Source organism: Podarcis filfolensis (assembly GCF_964270895.1).
Source record: "Podarcis filfolensis genome assembly, chromosome: 3".
Taxonomy (NCBI): domain Eukaryota; kingdom Metazoa; phylum Chordata; class Lepidosauria; order Squamata; family Lacertidae; genus Podarcis; species Podarcis filfolensis.
The window spans coordinates 117,359,584-117,380,154 of record NC_139606.1 but is presented as its reverse complement, the minus strand read 5'-3'; the positions used below and the strand labels follow the sequence as shown (position 1 = coordinate 117,380,154).

The window sequence follows — 20,571 nt, the reverse complement described above, 5'->3', positions numbered from 1 at the left end:
CAATATTCTCTGGTTATTTTCTCCTACCAATAGGGAACCTACGTAAGGACTCTATATGGGCTCTTGGATACCCCATAAGGGAAAAACGGCAGATTTTGTTTACAACAGCCTCCAAAGTAGAAGGCTTTAAAAGAGGATTGGATGAATTCATGGAGGAGGAGAACGCTGCCAGTGGCTATTAGGCATGATGGCTGTGCCTCCACAGTTGGCTGGAAACTGCAGGAGGGGAGAGTTGGTCTTGTGTTCCAATCCTGCTTGCCAGTTACCCACAGGTTGGCTACTGTGGGAATAGGATAGTGGCCTGGATGGACCTGATTTAGCAGGCTCTGAGCATCACCAGTTTTTCTTCTGGCTAATGGCTATTTTTGTGGGCCTCTGGCAGCTTCTTAAATGTCCATATGTGCCCCTCAGCCTCAATTAGGTTGGAGATGAAACCCCCATCCTAAAGTCCAAGGGAAAATGGAAGAATCCCAATAGTGTTTTTGCATCCAATGTGCAAACCAATTTTTTTTTTGTGTGTGTGTAAACAGAATCAGGTCCGCCTGCAGCTTCCAATCTCCAGTCTCTGCTCCCAGCACCTTTTCCTTGTTTCACTGGAAAATCCAATTCTTGGAGCCTGGCAGGCAAAAAGGAGACTTGGGGAGGGCTGGAGAAGGTAAAATATCGAGGCTCAAAGCAACCGAGCTCCCCTTGTGCTGCATTAGGGATGAAATCCGAGACCTGAGGACATTTGGTGACGCTTTGCAGGAAATATTTGTGGGAATCGAAGCTCACCGGCTTCCTCCCATCTCTGCTCCTGGTGTTTCTGCCCATGTTCATGCTTAGCAGCAAGGAGAGGCTTTTATGCAAGGAGCAAAGAATTAGAGAGCTCAGCCCCAGAGCATTTCCTGGCTGACCTACAGAAGCAGCTCATGCAGCACAAAGGTTCAGAGCAAGGGAGGCAGCTAAAATTAGATGCACTGCCAGGTTAAACTGAGAACTAGCCCTTCACAGCCTAGGACCCTCGTACCTACGGGACCGCCTCTCCTGGTATGCCCCGCGGAGGACCTTAAGGTCCATAAGTAGGAATACTCTAGAGGTCCCAGGCCCTAAGGAAGTCAGATTAGCCTCAACCAGGGCCAGGGCCTTTTCAACAAAACAACAACAACAAAAAATAGTACCAATGGGTCATTCTGACTGGTGGGGTTGCCCACACGCCAGCCTCCCAATTCATTTGGGCAGGGATTGGCTGCACTCCATCCAAACCAATAATAAACCAATAAATAATAATAATAATAATAATAATAATAATAATAATAATAATTATTAACCAGCAGGTTCAAATGACAAGGAAAGGGATTTTGTCTAGACTTTAGGAGGAACTCTCTGGTGGTATTAGAGGGACGCAGGTAGCACTGTGGGTTAAACCACAGAGCCTATGACTTGCCGATCAGAAGGTCAGCGGTTCGAATCCCTGCGACGGGGTGAGCTCCCGTTGCTTGGTCCCTGCTCCTGCCAACCTAGCAGTTCGAAAGCACGAAGTGCAAGTAGATAAATAGGTACCGCTCTGGCGGGAAGGTAAACGGCATTTCGGTGTGCTGCTCTGGTTCGCCAGAAGCGGCTTAGTCATGCTGGCCACATGACCCAGAAGCTGTACACCAGCTCCCTCGGCCAATAAAGCGAGATGAGTGCTGCAACCCCAGAGTCGGCCACGACTGGACCTAATGGTCAGGGGTCCCTTTACCTTTACCTCTGGTGGTATTGGCTGTTTGACAGAGGAGCAGCCTGCTATACAAGGTGCAGGATTCCTTAGAAGTGGGTTGGGACAAATGACCTTTGAGGTCCCTTCCGAGTGCATGGTTCTAGCTTCTCATTGGGGTGGGGCATTTAAAAAAAAGAACGAAAGAAAACATAGATAAACAAATCAGGTTTGTTTTATTTTCTCATGTGATGCACATCCATTTTCCACATTTCATTCACATTTACATGCTTGACTAAAAACAAACAATTAAAAAAAGCTATTTTTTAAAATATAAAAAGGCAGGGGGAACCCACACATTTGGAAAGACAGCCTTCTTGCTGCTTAAACCAGACACATTTTATACAGCGGTGCAAATGAGATTTGATTGTCCTTTTCCACCAACCGTTCCCCCCTGGAAAGCTACAATTCGCTTGGTGGGGGGCAGGGAGCAGAAATACAAATTGCTGCCTTTCCCTCCTCAAGTAAAAGGGATGACATATTGTCTCCACGGTAAACACATAATCTGTTGAGCAAAGTTGGATTACCTTAAAAGTTCAAGAAAGTTGTGACGTTCAAATGACGTGCAAACGTCGTCAGGGAGTGGAAAGTGACCTTGTCTATGCGCACGAAACACCTGTGGAACTCCCTGCAGGTTTGTCCATAAGCAAAGCTTCTCATTCAAGAAGCAAATGCCCCGTTCCCCTTGGGAGCAAATTGTTCGCCCTATGACTTGAGTGCAAGAGGCTCTGAAGGAATTCCAGTTTGCCATATGGAGAAGACACTCCCTGCAATGCAATATTCGCAACGGGAAGTCGCTTATCTGCACTGCTGTGGCCGATTCCCCCGTTACAAAGATGCACAGGTATTTGCGCTGCCGATAGACGCAAACAACATCGAGGGAATCAGAGGGTGAGAGATGTCTGGTTTAGTAGGACCTGAGAAAACAGACGCTTCTCCAATGGTCCCCAGAGTCTTGGGTAGCTTAATTTAAAAGTCCAGGTCGTCTTGATCAATCGCCTCTGAGCTTGCCTCCTTTTTAGGGACTGGGCTGCTTCCACCTTTGCTCTTGCCAGTTTTGGGTTTCTTCTTTGCCTGAGGGGATGCTTGGTCTTCTTCCTCTCCCTCTTCCTCCTCCTCCTCTTCTTCACTATCTGGGTACATCTTTGTGGGTTTGGCCTCTGCGTCGCCTTCTGTCTCTCCATCACCACCACCACCACCGTCCTCCAATTCCTTACAGTCTTCTTCTTCTTCGCCACTCCCCTCCTCAGACCCTTTTTGGGATTGCTGGGAACAATTCCCCATAGAGGAGAAGGCGGAGCTTTTTCTCTGGGTCTCTGCCCCCTCGGTGGCTCCTTCTTCCGTTTCTCTGGGGTCTTCACTGCCACCGTCCTGCACAGGTTCGCTGCCCTCGCCATTCGCCTCTGCTTTGTTTTCTCCTGCTTCTTCCACTTCTGTCTCTGGCTTGGCATCGCCCTCATCCTCTTCTTCACCGTCTGCTGGAGGCTGTTCCTCCGCTTCTGCTGGTGCCTCAGAGATCTCGCCATCGTCAACATTTGTTGCACATTCAGGTTCGTTATTTCCTTCAGCTGCCTCTGGATCGGCTGCCACACCATCAGTTTCATCTTCTGTTTTAGGTTCCTCTGCAGCTTCTTCTTCTTCGTCTACTGCCTCTTCTTCCTCATTCATTTCCCCCTCTCCTTCACTTTTGGCTCCCACTTCCTCTTCTTCTTCTTCCATTGCAACCTCCTTTCCCCCCTCTTGTTCCTCTGCTTCCACTTCCTCTTCCCCTTCTTCCTCTTCCCTTCCCTCTCCCTCCTTTTCTTCTTCCCCTTCTCGTTCCCCTTCCTCCTCCTTTTCTTCTGCTTCCTCCTCCCCCTTTTCTTCTACTTCCTCCTCATTTTCTTCTACTTCTTCCCCCTTTTCTTCTACTTCTTCTTCCTCCTCCCCCTTTTCTTCTGCTTCCTCCTCCCCATTTTCTTCTTCTGCTTCCTCCTCCTTTTCTTCATCTACTTCCTCTTCCTCCTCCCCTTTTTCCTCTGCTTCCTCCTCCCCCTTTTCTTCTACTTCCTCTCCCTTTTCTTCTTCTACTTCTTCTTTCTCCTCCCCCTTTTCTTCTACTTCCTCTCCCTTTTCTTCTTCTACTTCTTCTTTCTCCTCCCCCTTTTCTTCTACTTCCTCCCCGTTTTCTTCTTCTGCTTCCTCCTCTTTTTCTTCATCTACTTCCTCTTTCTCTTCCCCCTTTTCTTCTACTTCCTCCTCATTTTCTTCTACTTCCTCCCCCTTTTCTTCTACCTCCTCATTTTCTTCTACTTCCTCTCCCTTTTTTTCTTCCGCTTCCTCCTCCCCCTTTTCTTCTACTTCCTCCTCATTTTCTTCTACTTCCTCTCCCTTTTCTTCTTCTACTTCCTCTCCCTTTTCTTCTACTTCCTCCTCATTTTCTTCTACTTCCTCTCCCTTTTCTTCTACTTCCTCCTCATTTTCTTCTACTTCCTCTCCCTTTTCTTCTACTTCCTCCTCATTTTCTTCTACTTCCTCTCCCTTTTCTTCTACTTCCTCCTCATTTTCTTCTACTTCCTCTCCCTTTTCTTCTTCTGCTTCCTCTTCTACTTCCTCTTCCCCCTTTTCTCCTACTTCCTCCTCTCCCTCTCCTCCTTCCTCCATTGCTTCCTCTTGTGCTTCCCCGCCTACTTCTTCGTTCATAGTTTCCTCCCCCTCGGCTTCCTCACAGTTCTGATTTTCTTCCTCCCCATCTGCTGGGGCTTCTACTGCTTCACCTTCGGTCACTTCCTGCTTGTCAGCCAACACTTCCTGCTCTGCCTCAGCTTCAGTGGCCTCCCCTTCTGCTTCCTCTTCTGCAATGTCCTCTTCTGCCTTGCCTCTCTGCATCCTCAAGATTTGCTGTAGGTCAAAGGCCTTCACAATGGGGGCATTGGCTGCCACCACCGGCCCTCGAGACCGCAGGGCTTTGGCCTCCATTTTCTTCTGGAAGCAGGCATCGCAAGGGCAGTACTCGTCTTCCCCAGGGGGGTCACTTATATCATCTCTGATGGTCGTACTGAAAAAATCTAATTCCTCATCTAATTCCCTTGTCTCGCGTGGCTTGCTGCGGTCATTGTAGAGGGACATTTTGTGAATGCTCTGCAAACGGCGCCTTCGGTTTTCCACTTGCAGGATGGAGGAATCGCGGCGCAGCTGCTCGTCCGGAGGCCTTGGGACCCTCCTGCCTGCCCTGCTTCTGATTTTCCCTAACTCTTTCTCAATGCTCTTTTGGATCCTCCGACTCACTTCCTCTTTCAGCTGCGCAATCATCAAGTCCAACTCCTCACTATTTGGCAAGTTCCACTTCACCTTGAAGTCATTCATGGCGCTGACATAGTGAGCCATGAATTCCTTCTCGATCTTCTTCAAAAGCTTTAGCACCCAAACCGGGTCGGGGTCGATAGATTTCTGTGGGGTGATGAGGGAAGCTTTTGCTGTGGGTTGGTGAGAAACTATGTTGCTGGATACTGTGTCAGCTTCTGACTCATCCACCAGCTGTTTTTCGACACTCTCTTGGGGTTCACTCTTATTTGTGTTTGGATCGGGTTCAGCTTGACTGTTGCTTGGCTCTTCAGCATTCTCTTGGTTGTTGCTTGGCTCTTCAGCCTCTTCAACATTCTCTTGATCATCGCTTGGCTCTTCAGCCGCTTCAACATTCTCTTGGTCATCGCTTGGCTCTTCAGCCGCTTCAACATTCTCTTGGTCATCGCTTGGCTCTTCAGCCACTTCAACATTCTCTTGGTCATCGCTTGGCTCTTCAGCCGCTTCAACATTCTCTTGGTCATCGCTTGGCTCTTCAGCCGCTTCAACATTCTCTTGATCATCGCTTGGCTCTTCAGCCTCTTCAACATTCTCTTGATCATTACTTGGCTCTTCAGCCACTTCAACATTCTCTTGGTCATCGCTTGGCTCTTCAGCCGCTTCAACATTCTCTTGATCATCGCTTGGCTCTTCAGCCACTTCAACATTCTCTTGATCATCGCTTGGCTCTTCAGCCTCTTCAACATTCTCTTGATCATTACTTGGCTCTTCAGCCACTTCAACATTCTCTTGGTCATCGCTTGGCTCTTCAGCCGCTTCAACATTCTCTTGATCATTGCTTGGCTCTTCAGCTGCTTCATCACCATTCTCTTGATTGTTGCTTGGCTCTTCATCAGCTTCATCAGCGTTCTCTTGACTGGGACTCTCTTCTACTTCCTGGATAGCGGGGTCCTCTTGGGTCTGCTCAACAGGGTCTGCATCACCCTCATCAGCTTCTGCCTGCTCCACCTTGACATCTTCCATTTCTTCTTCTCCAACAACTTCTTTATCTTCCTCCTCCTCCTCTTCGCCAACGTCACTGCCCCGGTTCTCGTTGGTTTCTGTCACATCCTCTCCACCAGTAGAGGCTGCCTTTTCTTCTCCTTCAGATTTTAAGCATGGCTGGGAATGCTCCTCTTCCTCTTCCTCACTACAGCCTCCCTCTTGCTCTGCCTCCTCTTTCGCCTCTTCTTTGGTGGGTTTGGCTCCGTTCATTTTCTCTGGCGACAAGGCACAGTCTCGGGCACCAGCCACACTCCCCTCTCCTGAGCCTCCATCGCCACTGCTCACATCCACTCCAGAAGAGGACAAGGGTGTGAAGTCGCCATCTTTACGGTCCTTGAAAGTGGAGGGCACTTTTTCAGGGGCCTCTCCTTGGAGGCCTGAGCTCGTGCCCCCTTTCTCTGACGTGCACCCAAACCAGAGAGCCTGGAAGATGTTCAACAGCTCAGTGTACCTTGGCCTATTCAGGCATTTGCTGGACTTGCTTGAGGGGTCCAGCTCTTCGTCAAGGATCTGCAGGCTAGCCAGGCACGTGATCAGAATGTTTGCCGAGTTGCTGAGCTTTCTGCCCATCGTAGGGGAGACTTCGGGCAAGCTGTGTGAACGGTCCAGCTTGGCTTCTTGCTTGGAAGCCAGCAGCGCCTTCATGATCTGCACGGAGGTCTGGATGGTGCTGGGCAAGTCCTTTTTGTGGTTGTTCTGGCTGGAGATGACAGAGTGGTTGCATTCTGCTTGGCCTGCCTTAGCCTCTTCTGACACCGCTTTGGAAGCTGCCTCGTCATTGAGATCCTCGTCGGCTCCCTCCTCAACGGCCCCCTCCTCAGCTGCCTCCTCAGCTGCCACTTCTTCCTCCTCCTCCTCCTCCTCTTTCTTTCCTTCTGACTCCTCTCCCAATGATTCCTGGTTGTTTGAGCAACTGGGCATTTCAGCATCCAGTTCTGTGCCATCTCCGTCATCCTGCATCTCACATTTCATCAGCAGAGTCTCTGAGGGGATCTTCCTCAACCACTCATGCACAACTTCTTCTGGAGAGGAGTTGGGAAGAGAAGAAGGGATGATGTCCTCATCGCCTTCCACCTCAGCCTCTCCTGCCTCGTTATGCAGCGCTTCAGAAGGACCCCCTGGCCCGTTCTCCTCCTCCATTTCAGTGGGCTGTGAACGGGCTGCTTCCTCTTCCTCCTTGCTCGCAGTTGGCTCCGACCCAGCGGCGCTGGCATTGTTCGATTTCTTCTTCAGCACCGCAGACCGACTTTTTTTGCCACTTGGCCTCCCTTTCGGCGGAGCTGGGCAGTGCAAACTGTACATGGATGCAGACTCTGATGCCAAAGCTTGACTAGAGCGTTCCGCGTTGGAATGGAGGCTGCTTTTCTTCTTCCTCGAGGATTGCGCAACGCTCGACTGTGAGCCAGCATGCTCGCTCCTCCCTGACGCCTCTGTCTCTGCGCATTTACTCTCCGAACGGGAAGACACAATCGACTGGATCCTCCCAAGGCCATTGTTTCTCGCTGCCGCCGTGCAGCCGCATTTGGAGCACGTGGATTCGAACACGCTCCCCGGCCTTGATGCCTTGTCAGTTCCATTTTTCCCATTGGAATTGGAGAAACTGGAGCCAGGAGATGATTCCTTGCTGGAGGAATCTGGCTGGCCGCCCTCCTGGATGCTCTTGGAGGACTGGCTGCAATGCCCGGAAGAGCTACTTTCACTCTCCACGTTGCCGGCGGGAGGTGCCGCTGCTTCGCTTAAGGACGACACGTTGGAACGAGGAGAGCTTGAGTCATGAGATGCATGGCATTCTCCCTCTCTTCCTTCCATCTCTGGGGAGCTTTTGGAGTAGCAAGAGGCCCTGCTGCTCGACCGTGCATCTTCTGCATGCAGAGACCTTTTTGTCCTCTTTTTCTTGATGGTGGACACCCTGGAGACTTTGGCGCCTGCCTCTCGGTGACTGTGGCTGTGCTTGCTCCTCCTGGAGGAAGAGGAAGCTGCTGCGCTGCACACCTGCGTTTCGTTGCTATCTTCTCTCTGGCTATTCCCATCACAAGCTTTGGAACGGAAGGACCGTTCTGTGGAGCACCTCCCGCACTCGCTGACGTCATCCCTGACCGATTGGTTGGACGCCACATTTTCCAAGGCGGAATGAACTTCGCTGGTCTCCTCTTGTTCCTTGGCCGCCTCTTCCTCCATGGAGAACGAAGAGATTGGCTGAGAGTCTTCTGAAGGCTCATCTGGGTTGTCCCTTTTCTCAGGTGTTGTCCGCTGAATGGATTGGCTGTAGGCGCTCTTTGGAGAGGACGGGCAGCTGGCCTCTTCCAAGTCAACCTCTTCCCTCGCCTTGATGCTACGGGAGGAGATGGTCCTCACCACGCTGCTGCTCTCCTCGCACACTTTGATCTGGCTTTCCTCCGAACAGCGAGACGATTTCGACCCGCTGCTCCCCGCCCTGCTGCCATTGCCCTCCGTTCCTTCTGCCGTCGCCGTGGAATTGTCCTCATTTTGGGAATTGGCTAAGCAAGCTGCGGAATCCATTTCCACAGGTGACCCCCTTTTGCTCGTGTTGCTCTGGCCGTGTCGACAACGGCATTTTTGCACCGCACGGTATTCTACCCTGTTCTCTACAGTCTCTGAGTAGCAAGAGGATTCCCGTACGACATGCTTGGAATATTCTTCTCCACTGGATGAGGTGCGGCTGCTCTCGACGGAGGCCGTCTTTTTGCGAATGACCCTACGGTGGGACGACGCGCTTGAGCAGGAAGAGTGGGTGTACCAAGTGTTCTTGACCCATGGCTCCTCTTTCTGGGATGCATGCATGGGGTTCTTCCAAATGTCATACTCTTTGCATGGCTTGCCACAATTGTGGCAACACGCCTCCTCGTTTTCGGACACGTCAAGGTTCGAGATGTAGGAATCGGCATCGCAGGGATATAATGAGTCATCCACCTCAGAGTTGACCTCTGGGTTCTCTTTCTCTGCGGGGTCAGTTCCATTGTCTTCGTCTATGCCCATCTCTTCACAGGGCACCTTGCCCTTCAGACTGGACTTCTGGATGTGTGTGGACCACTGGAGCGTCTCGTCGTTGAGCAGGCGGAAGCGGACTTTCATCTCAACGGACAGGCTGCCATCTTTGTTCACATGCACCCTCTTCTCGATGTCATCGTTGACCAAGGAATGAAACAGGTTGCCCGCTTTAGAGTGTGGGCAGTGGCTCAAGCAGGGGGCGCCATTCTCCGGCGATGTCACGAGGCCGTTTGGATAGGATTTTTCCGACGACAAAGAGAATCTTGCGGAGCGATTGCTCAAGGCCGACCGCGGATGAATCACACTTTTCTTGGCTTTGAGTCCAAAGTTCACTGGAGTTTGCGGGAGATGGGGGTGTCGAGGAAAGACAAAAAGGGAAATTATAAGGAATTATGCCAAGCATACAGCGACACTTAGGACAGTAAACTGGGAGCTCAGGGATATTGTTATTATTATTGGCTCCCAGTACGTTTCCAAGCACAATTTAAAGTGTTGGTGCTGACCTTTCAAGCCCTAAACGGCCTCGGTTCAACATACCTGAAGGAGCGTCTCCACCCCCATCGTTCTGCCCAGACACTGAGGTCCAGCACCGAGGGCCTTCTGGCAATTCCCTCACTACGAGAAGCCAAGTTACAGGGAACCAGGCACCCGCCCTGTGGAACGCCCTCCCACCAGATATCAAAGAGAAGAACAACTACCAGACTTTTAGACGACATCTGAAAGCAGCCCTGTTTAGGGAAGCTTTTAATGTTTAACAGACCACTGTGTTTTAATACTTTGTTGGAAGCTGCCCAGAGTGGCTGGGGAAACCCAGCCAGATGGGCGGGGTATAAATAATTAATAATAATAATAATAATAATAATAATAATAATAATAATTACCTGCCCTTTGCCATAAGATCCCAAGGTGGCTTACAACATCAAAGCAACATCAAAAACTATTTAAAACAACCCACAGCATAAATATAAGGTGGGTCCAAAAACATATGCCTCAGGTGTTAAAAGCCAAGGTACAGAGGTTGCTGCTGCTGCTGCTGTTTTATGACCTGTCTGGCACTTAGGAATCGGCAACATCTTCAAAGCCCTACGGCTGTTTGCAAAGGGCTTTTAAGGCAGCTCCTCCCCTCCTGACACAAGAGCCTCAAATGGGAGCAGGGGGAGGCTCTTTGCAAAAGGGCTCTTTGAAACAGCCAGCCCTTTCAACACCACTCAAGCAACGTTTAGAGGAGGATGCAGGCAGCTTCCTAATGTGCTCTGCAAAATCACTGTTTAACGCAGCCTCCCTGCTTTAAACATTCCCCCAAGTTCCCATCAGAGTTACAGAATTGCCATAAAGAAAATAATCATTCTTTAGCTGTGATTCCTGTATTGCATGTGCCTTTGCACTAACCCTGCAATTCTCTGGTTCATTATACGGTCCTGATACTTACTGCTCCAAAATATAACAAACAAAGCGCATCTCTATATTTTGCAGTATGTTAATGCAATCATTGTTCTCTCATGCTTTATTAATCCATATTTTTTTAAAAAATAAACCATTCTTCTTGCATTGGAACATTATTTCCCCTCCCCCCTTCATTTTTTTGAAATACCGTATTTTTCTGTGTATAACACGCCCCCGTGTATAAGACGCCCCTTATTTTGGGGGACTCAAAATTAAGAAAATGGGAGGAGGGGAGATTGCCCTGTGTATAAGACAACCCCAATTTTTCTCTATTATTTTAACGTAAAAAAACTGGGGACTCAAAATTAAGAAAATGGGAGGGAAATTGCCCAGTGTATAAGACGACCCCAATTTTTCTCCATTATTTTAACATAAAAAACCCCTAGTCTTATACATGGAAAAGTATGGTACTTTTTCATTTTTGGCAGCAGGAAGCAGATTTACCAGTTCTTATCAATCTGTTTCCAGGACTAAATGCTTCAAACAACCCAGCACTAGTATTTCTGCTGGTAATAAACTATATTTTATATATTATATATATATATATATATATATATATATATATATATATATATATATAAAAATCCCATGTGTTTCAAAGATCGAGCACTCCCAAAATATAGGTCTAAAATCTGCTCAATGTTGAATGCAATTGATTTTGTCTCTGTTGTGTTAAGTACCAGTGCTACTGAATTGTTCCCTTCAGCCTCCAAAGCAGATTTGGGGAGGAGATAGACAGGAAGTCCTGTTAAGCAGGTGGAGGTACTTGTGCCAACTTCCGCTTCCCCATCTGTTCTTTACTGAACCTGCAGAACAGCGGCATGTTGGAAGACCAGGAGGTTGAGGCACCTGGCACCTGCCCATCAAGAAAAACTGAAAGACCTAAACTTCCCTAAACAGAGTTGCCTTCAGATGTCTCCTAAAAGTCAGGTATGTCTCCTAAAAGTCAGGCAGAGGGCCTTCTCGGTAGTGGCACCCGTCCTGCGGAATGCCCTCCCAAATAAACATTTCCTTCACATCTGATGGGAGGGCATTCCACAGGGTGGGTGCCACCACTGAGAAGGCCCTCTGCCTGGTTCCCTGTAACCTCACTTCTCGCAGCGAGGGAACTGCCAGAAGGCCCTCGGAGCTGGACCTCAGTGTCCGGGCAGAACAATGGGGGTGGAGACGCTCCTTCAGGTATACATATTGCGTTCTTGTACAAACTGTAGTTTTAATGCATTTTATTTTGTACTCATCCATTCACCCTCGTGCAAAGAAGTGGTATATAAATAAACCAATCAATGAATGAACTGTGATTTGAGGTATTTTTCTATCAGATCTGCAGAAACCAGGTTTGATAGTGGTTTGGCCCCATCCATTCCCAGTCCTTCTCCCCAATTCCTCACAATGGCAACTTCTTTATCTTCCAGCCCCACAAATATTGTTGCTGGCACCTGTCTGTCTCAAGAGACAATGGAATATGCCTCCGCGGGTGAAGTCAAACTGCTGCGTTAATTTGTCTACTGGCTGTTAATTTAAATAGCACCTCACATTTGCAATCTCCCTGTATATTTTCTTGCTTTCTTCACGAGGATAATACAGTTCCCCTGATCCAAAAATAGTGAAATAAGCGGGTTGGTTTGCAACCCATAACACCTGTGGTCTCATCAAATAACTTGGCTACATTTTTGTCCATTTGTTAAATCCTTAATTGTGTTTGAACCAGATTGGGGTCACCCTATTAGGTTGCCCAACATGCTAGTAGTATAAACTAAAAATTCATTATAAAAATAAATGGTGATAGTTCTGTGCATACAGTATTTTTTATTTAAATTATTTCGTCTAAGGTGGCGGATATTGGCAACGTATTTCTTATGCCTCCCCTCTCCACTGCTCTTCCTGATGTCACGTCATCATTTAAACAAACGGAATTCATTTCAGCCAGGATAAGTTAAATGGAACCTCCATGGTCAGGCACACTGTACCTTGGCTTGCCAGATGCTGGAATATAACCAAGCGTTTCCCAAGGCATCTGAGTGGCCGCTGTCTGCAGTCTGAATTCAGACCTACATGGATCCACATTCTGATCCAGGAAGGCCATTCAGATTTTGTCACCCCACCCTGAGACCTTTGGATGGGGTGGGTGATCAATACGTTTTCCAGAAAAAGAACAAATTGCTTCCAAACCACCAACCGAAATGCAACCCCGCTGCCCTCTTTCTTACTTTCGTGGTTTTCGCCAACGTTGCCTCTGCTGTTGGACTGTGAAGGTAGACCGGGCAGCTTCTCTGAGGAGGGCTTCCGGGGGTTTTCCACCACGATGGGTTTGAAGGGCTCTCTCCCCACACAGACGAGGACATTGGGACAGTGCAGCAGAGCTTGCATGTTGTCGATCTGGAGGGGAGGCAAGCACAGCAGACGTCAAAACTGGACTTATCTTACACACCACCTGGGAAGACAGGCGAGCTAATGCCAGTGTACTGGAAGAAGCAAAGATCATCAATGTCGAAGCAATGATTCTTCAACATCAACTTTGTTGGACTGGTCATGTTGTGTGGATGCCTGATGATCGTCTTCCAAAGCAACTACTCTATTCCTAACTAAAATGGAAAGCGTAATGCTGGTGGTCAACAAAAGAGGTTCAAAGATTCTCTCAAGGCAAATCTTTAAAAATGTAGGATAAACACCGACAACTGGGAAACACCGGCCTGCGAGCGCTCCGATTGGAGAACAGCCTTTACCAAAGGTGTCATGGGCTTTGAAGACACTCGAACTCAGGACGCAAGGGAGAAACGTGCTAAGAGGAAGGCATGCTTGGCAAATCCACACCGTGATCAACTCCCGCCCGGAAACCAATGTCCTCACTGTGGAAGGACGTGTGGGTCCAGAATTGGCCTCCACAGTCACTTACGGACTCATGGTTAAAACCGTGTTTATGGAAGACAATCCTACTTGGCTACGACTGATTGCCAAAGTTATACATCATATACCTGTGTAAGGCTTGCAACTTACACAGGTTTTACTTGTGCAATTGTAGCATTATGAACTTCACTTGGGGGGTGGGGATCTGCTAGGAAACTAAGGTAGCTTAAGCTTCAGGTCCCCAGAACCAACTTTAGTCCACATTGCTTAAATGTTTTGGGTCTAATAGACCCAATTTGCATTGCATGACTCAAATTGATTTGTTGTTGTTGTGCATATTTCAACAATCCCAAGTCAGTAGCACAGATGTTGTACAGGTGTGGTGGAACAACCCCATTGAATAAGGTCACAGTGGCTACCCAGATCTCCTTGCTGGTTGCGAAGGGGTTTCCCCATGACAGCTCAAGCTTCAGGGGCCCCCCAAATTTAGGTCTGCTACTGACTTGGCTGAAATTAAAATTTAAATGAGGTGTGGGAGAGAAGGGGGAAAAGAGTGGAAGGTGCCGTTCAAGATCTTGCAAGAGCTTCCAGAGACCACATGAATCTTTCCCAGAGCCTAGAAAGCAAGGCAGAAAGCTTTAAAAGCTCTTAAAAGCTCTTTCCATTCCAAGTTTTCCCACCACAGGAAGAGTTTTGAAGCCCTCTGCCTTGCTTTCCAGGCTTTGGGAAGGTGGCACATGGTTTCTGAAGGCCTTCGTGAGATCTGACAAGATTTTGTGCCTGCTCTGGAAGGCAAAATTGCTTGCGCAGGGCAGTAGGGCATGTAGAATTTTTCAGCATCCAACTTCCGAAAAATGAGGGGGTGCTAAAAAGTTGCAACATGACTTGGGAATCCGAAAGATATTTCGGTTAAATTAATGGGATTTAGTTTTGCTTGGTAAGTGAAAATGTGTGCAAAATTGCATTGAAATCATTAAAAATGATTGCCAAGCAGTTGCAGTTTGTTTGACCACCACCTGACATTTTCAGAAGGAAAAATTAAAATTATTTGGTAGTACGAAAGTAGTTTATATGCTTCTTCATCAAACGTAGATTTGCCAAGCTAAATGTTGTCCTGTCACAAAAATAATAGCAGGTTTGAATTCCTCACATCCCGGAACATATTTTTAAGACCTCTCACGGAAGGAAATGTTCCAAAACTTACATTTCACCCCCTAAAATGGCATGTCCTTGGAAGGCAATTAGGTACTTCCAGGTCCCCTCCCCCCCCGACATCACATGATTTTGTCTTTACGCACCTACCCCCACCCCGGAACGTAACCCCCTTGCAATATGCAATCCTGCTTTTATTTTTGGACACGTACCATCCTAGAACAAGACAGAAGAGAAGCTGCTTATGTGTTCACAGCTAAGAATGGGCAAACATGTCAATTTATTGCTTTCCCAATACTGAGTTCAGTTGTCCATTTTACCATATCAATTGTGATTGATTGATTGATTGATTTATATATATATTTAAAAAGGCCCCCTGAAAATTCGTCATGTGGGACAAGGCAGGTCTTAAGGTGTCTCAAACTGGTTATTCCCCAAAAGCCTGAAGCTTTTATCTTAGGGACAATTGGGTCAGAGGTTCCCAAAGAACATGATTAAATTATTTTTGTATTCAGCTACAGTAACCAGGGGATGCGGGTGGCGCTGTGGGTTAAACCACAGAGCCTAGGACTTGCCAATCAGAAGGTCAGCGGTTCGAATCCCCATGACAGGGTGAGCTCCTGTTGCTTGGTCCCAGCTCCTGCCCACCTAGCAGTTCGAAAGCACGGCGAAAGCACCTAGCAGTTCGAAAGCACATCAGAGTGCAAGTAGATAAATAGGTACCGCTTCCGGCGGAAAGGTAAACGGTGTTTCTGTGCGCTGCTCTGGTTCACCAGAAGCGGCTTTGTCATGCTGCCCACATGACCCGGAAGCTGGATGCTGGCTCCCTCGGCCAATAAAGCGAGATGAGCGCCGCAACCCCAGAGTCGTCCACGACTGGACCTAATATTCAGGGGTCCCTTTACCTTTACCTGGGTAGCCAAGGAATGTGCAGAAAATATGCTATGGCACAGAGATAACATTTACATTCATTGTTCCACCAACTTATTATTATTGATAGATTGTTTGATTGATTGATTGACTGATTGATTTCATTGCATTTGTATCCCACCCTTTTCATTTAATCCCCTCAACAACCCTCCAAAGGAGGCTGGGCCAAGAGGCAATAATTGCCCCTAAACCCCCCAGCGGGTTTCAAGGCCAACCTTCCAGGTCCTAGTCAGAAACTCTAACCTAAACTAAACTGGCTCTCTGGATATGCAAAATATCCACAGTGACATACAACATTTGAAAAAAATATAAACTGAGAGAACCTGAGAGCGTGGGAGAGGATCATCCGACATGTATTAACTTGTAAAAATATTATCTCGTGACTTTTAATGTAATTTTCTATTAATGTTTCTGGGCTATGTTTTAGGGTGGTAGGTTGTGTTTATCCCTTACGAAGGAGTTATCTCGCAATTTGGCAAATTGATTCTTTGGCAGGCTGATTTGCTCTCATGTTCCTGGTCTTTGGGTTCTGGATTCCCGTGCTTGTCGATCATATCACACACGACTTGTGCTTTGGGAGTTGTTTAACCCAGCGACGTACATCACCCATAGAACGTATGATATGGGGCAAGGAGAGATAATAATAATAATAATAATAATAATAATAATAATAATTTTTATTGATATCCCCACCCTCCCCAGCCAAGACCCAATATAAAAACAAATTGATTGAAATACAACTTAAAAACAAGATGAAAATACATTAAAATTTTAAAATACAGCCTCATTTCAGTGGAATGAAATGAGGGATGAAAACGTCAAGTCTTCACCAAGGCTAACTATCCAGCCTGGTCCTACATGGGCCAGAAAAAAGCCAGGGAAGTCCCCAAATAGGAGTTCCATCACAGAAGGAAAAAGGGGGAGGGGATCAAGTTGATTCCAAGCCAAAGGCCAGGCGGAACAACTCTGTTTTACAGGCCCTGCAGAAAGAAATCAGATCCTGCAGGGCCCTGGTCTCATGAGGCAGAGCATTCCACTATGTCGGAGCCAGTGTTGAGAAGGCCCTGGCTCTGGTTGAGGCTAATCTGACTTCCTTAGGGCCCAGGACCTCTAGGGTGTTACTATTTATGGACCTTAAGGTCCTCCGTGGGGCATAATCAATAACCAATCCATAAAAGCCTCTGAAATAGGAGGGGAATTGGACTGGGACTGTAAGGAAGCTAGTAATAGAATCAGATAAACAGAGAATTGTAGAGTTGGGAGGGATCACAAGGGTCAATGCAGGAATTGCAACTACAGTGGTACCTTGGTTCTCAAACTTAATCCGTTCTGGAAGTCCGTTCCAAAACCAAAGCATTTCAAAATCAAAGCACGCTTTCCCATAGAAAGTAATCTGTACCAGACTTTTAAAAACAACCCCTAAAACAGCAATTTAACATGAATTTTACTATCTAACGAGACCATTGATCCATAAAATGAAAGCAGTAAACAATGTACTGCAGTCGCACAATCCATCAATCAGTAGCTGAAGAGGGTTCCACACAGTTGCAAAAGCAAAACAAAAAAGAGCCGCAAAAACAAAAACGCAAAATAAATGGCAAAAACAGACCGATCTCAGCGTAACACTCAAAACGGAAGTGTGGCACTCAAATCGGAAGCGTAACACTTAAAAAGTAGTGTGTTTGGCTTCCAGAAAAAGTTCGCAAACCGGAACACTTACTTCTGGGTTTGCGGTGTTTGGGTTCCAAGTTGTTTGAATACCAAGGCGTTTGAGAACCAAGGTACCACTGTAACCCTTTCCTTTCTCTGTGATGTTTGGGAATTTAAACCCCCTTGGAGTTATCCTAAGTGGGATAGCTCTGTCAGTAGAGCATGAGACTTAACCTCAGTGCTGTTGTAGATTTGAGCTCCATATCAGGCGGCAATATTCCTGCTCCCTCAGCCAGTAAAGCCAGATGAACACCGCAACCCCAGAGTCGTCCTCAACTGGATCTAACGGTCAGGGGTCCCTTTATCTTTACCTTTATGATTTTATGATTAGCCTGAGGACAAGGTGGGTGGGGAAGACAGTTCTCAGTTATGCTGGGCAACGTTATGGCAGAAGACCCGTGGTTTTGGGACTGTGACCGAGGGAACTTCAGGCTCCTTGTTGGGGCTCCTTTGTGAGGTCTGGGCTTCCCATCTGCTACTAGGTGAGATTTGGGATTCCTAAGCTAGTGTGCAAAACCCTGAACAAATCGGGACACCTTGCGTTGAAATTTTTATTAGGTTCCATAACTTTAACCAATTAATCTCAAATTTCTTATACATTTCCTCTTATGATTTGACTTCCGACCTTCCCTTCTATGCTGTTTGTAAACCGATCATCCCTTTTGCATACTGCATAATATCACCTATTTCATTTAATACACCGTCCTCTATTTCATATATTATCATTTTCTTCCCGTTGCTCGGATTCCAAATCCTGCCCATGATTTCATTGGATTATATTATATGTTTTTCATATTGTTGTTGTTGTTGTTTAGTCGTTTAGTCGTGTCCGACTCTTCTTTTTTTTTTTTTAAATAATTTTTATTAACTGGCCAATCACATCAAATTAAATCACATCACATAAATTCCAAATTACAAAGCCAAATTTTTAAATTTTGTTGGGGGAACCCATACTTCAAGATCCAAGTAAGGTAAAGGTAAAGGTACCCCTGCCCGTACGGGCCAGTCGTGTCCGACTCTAGGGTTGTGCGCCCATCTCACTTAAGAGGCCGGGGGCCAGCGCTGTCCGAGGACACTTCCGGGTCACGTGGCCAGTGTGACAAGCTGCATCTGGCGAGCCAGCGCAGCACACGGAAACGCCGTTTACCTTCCCGCTAGTAAGCGGTCCCTATTTATCTACTTGCACCCGGGGGTGCTTTCGAACTGCTAGGTTGGCAGGCACTGGGACCGAGCAACGGGAGCGCACCCCGCCGCGGGGATTCGAACCGCCGACCTGACGATCGGCAAGTCCTAGGCGCTGAGGTTTTACCCACAGCGCCACCCGCGTCCCTCAAGATCCAAAGGGGGATTCAAATCATCTTCTTATTACTGCGTTAGTGTCCAAATCAGTCCCACTCAGTCCAGACAAAGTTCATAATTCTATCCAGTCTTATCTTGGTGTTTCCACATCATATCTTGTTCATAAAATTTCTCTTTTTCTTTTACGATCTCTTCTGTTAGTCTCCTTAAGCCGATAAGCAAATATAATAATCCTGTGTGAATTTCCCGTTCTTCCAATCTAAGTCCAGATGGTTTCCATATATCTCCTTCGTAGATAACATCACTCTTTCCATCATAAATCAGGCATTTTTTTCGCTCTTAAATCCCACAGAGGAGTTTATCCACGATATGTAAACAGCACTATTTCTCTCTTTCTCCTCCCAGACCCAAGAGCTCCAACAATGCCTCCCAAGATGGCGACGGCATTTTTAACTGCGTCATTCCAAAACTCTTAACTTTCCAGCTTCGTCTTGAAACATTGCTTTGGTTCGAAAGTTTATCTCCACACAGCCTTAAATCACAGCTTAAGTCCTTAAAGTTCTGACTTATTAGGGGAGGGGATTCTTGTTAAGTCACGTAAAAAGGAATGGAAGGTTTTTCCCTCCTCCCCCCTCAGTCATTTGCAATACCGTATCTTGTCGTATCTTCTCATATTTTATTCTTGCCTTGTTATCAGAGATCTCTTCTGTCAGCAGTCTTTACTCCCCCTTTTTCCTTGAAGTATGTGCAATTTATCTCGTCAAAATTGTTTCTTTTGAAGATTCTTGCAAACTAGAGGCGCGGATCAGAGACGGCGTCAAGGAGTGCCGGAATCCCACAGGAGGGCTTTGTGCCTAGTGCCCCCACCCCCACAAATTCGGGGGTGGTATAGGGCACAGCAGGCAAGGGCCATCCCCCCCATAATCCTGGGGGGGTTAAGGAGGCTAATTACCCCCATCATAGCCTCCAAATTACCTCGTGTGGGTCGGAGAGATGTTATTGTCAGCCATCTTCCGATGCGCCACCTAGTGGCCCCTCGTGTCCGACTCTTCGTGGCCCCATGGACCAGAGCACGCCAGGCACTCCTGTCTTCCACTGCCTCCCACAGTTTGGTCAAACTAATGCTGGTAGCTTCAAGAACCATCTCGTTCTCTGTCATCCCCTTCTCCTTATGCCCTCCATCTTTCCCAACATCAGGGTCTTTTCCAGGGAGTCTTCTCTTCTCATGAGGTAGCAAAAATATTGGAGCCTCAGCTTCAGGATCTGTCCTTCCCGTGAGCACTCAGGGCTGATTTCCTTCAGAATGGAGAGGTTTGATCTTCTTGCAGTCCATGGGACTCTCAAGAGTCTCCTCCAGCACCATAATCCAAAAGCATCTATTCTTCGGCGATCAGCCTTCTTTATGGTCCAGCTCTCACTTCCATACATCACTACTGGGAAAACCATAGCTTTTACTATACGGACCTTTTACTATACGTCTTCCCTATTTTACAAGCACCGGAAAGGAACATTCCAAGATTCTGTGACTGTTGGGATTGCGGGGGAAACGGCTCTTGGGAAGTGAGCTCAGGAGAGGAGTTGGGAAGCTGGACGAAGGAGAAAGGAAGAGGAGGTGAGTTGAAAAGTAGAAGGTAAATGTCAATATCAGCTGTGCTCGTGTGAACACATTGACAAGCCCCTCACAAGGGAAGCTGTGGCCTTCCAGATGTTGCTGGCTCCATCTCCCATCAGCTGGCAGAGACCGTGATAAAGGCAGTTGTTTTCTAGTACCATCTGGAGAACCTCTGATTTCCCCCATCTCCAGATGTCTTTGGGGTCCTGTTGCGTTCTCAGCAAAGGGGAGGAGATAAACTGAGCAGCAAACAAGAAGGTATGCTCTCCTTGAAGGACCAAATACACACAGAGACTCTTGTCAAATGTAGAAAGAGGAGGCATGGAAGGTCAGGATTGTATCCACTGGTTTAGCCACTGACCTCCATGTCTTCTGGGTCCCATATCTGCCAGGCAGGGCTGGCACAAGAAATTTTGGCACCTGAATCGAATCACAAAATGGTGGCTCTCTCCCAACCAGGAAAGAAGAGGTGAGTGAAGATCTACATTAGGAACACGGGGGAAATAAA

At 47.4% G+C, this 20,571-nt stretch overlaps 1 protein-coding gene across 7 annotated transcripts in view; it reads right to left on the bottom strand.

The window, feature by feature from the left end:
• Positions 1–1,895: 1,895 nt before the first annotated feature.
• RP1L1 (RP1 like 1) overlaps positions 1,896–20,571 on the bottom strand; it is a 49,127-nt gene continuing 30,451 nt past the window's right edge. For 3 of the 7 annotated variants that reach the window (XM_083604690.1, XM_083604689.1, XM_083604691.1), the window contains 2 exons: positions 12,724–12,892; positions 1,896–9,405 (listed from right to left, as the gene is read on the bottom strand). In XM_083604690.1, the coding sequence (XP_083460816.1) occupies positions 2,708–9,405; positions 12,724–12,892 (6,867 nt within the window). In that variant the 3' untranslated portion in view covers positions 1,896–2,707. The remainder of the gene's footprint in view (positions 9,406–12,723; positions 12,893–20,571) is intronic. The other 4 variants (XM_083604692.1, XM_083604695.1, XM_083604693.1 and 1 more) reach the window with 4 other exon arrangements.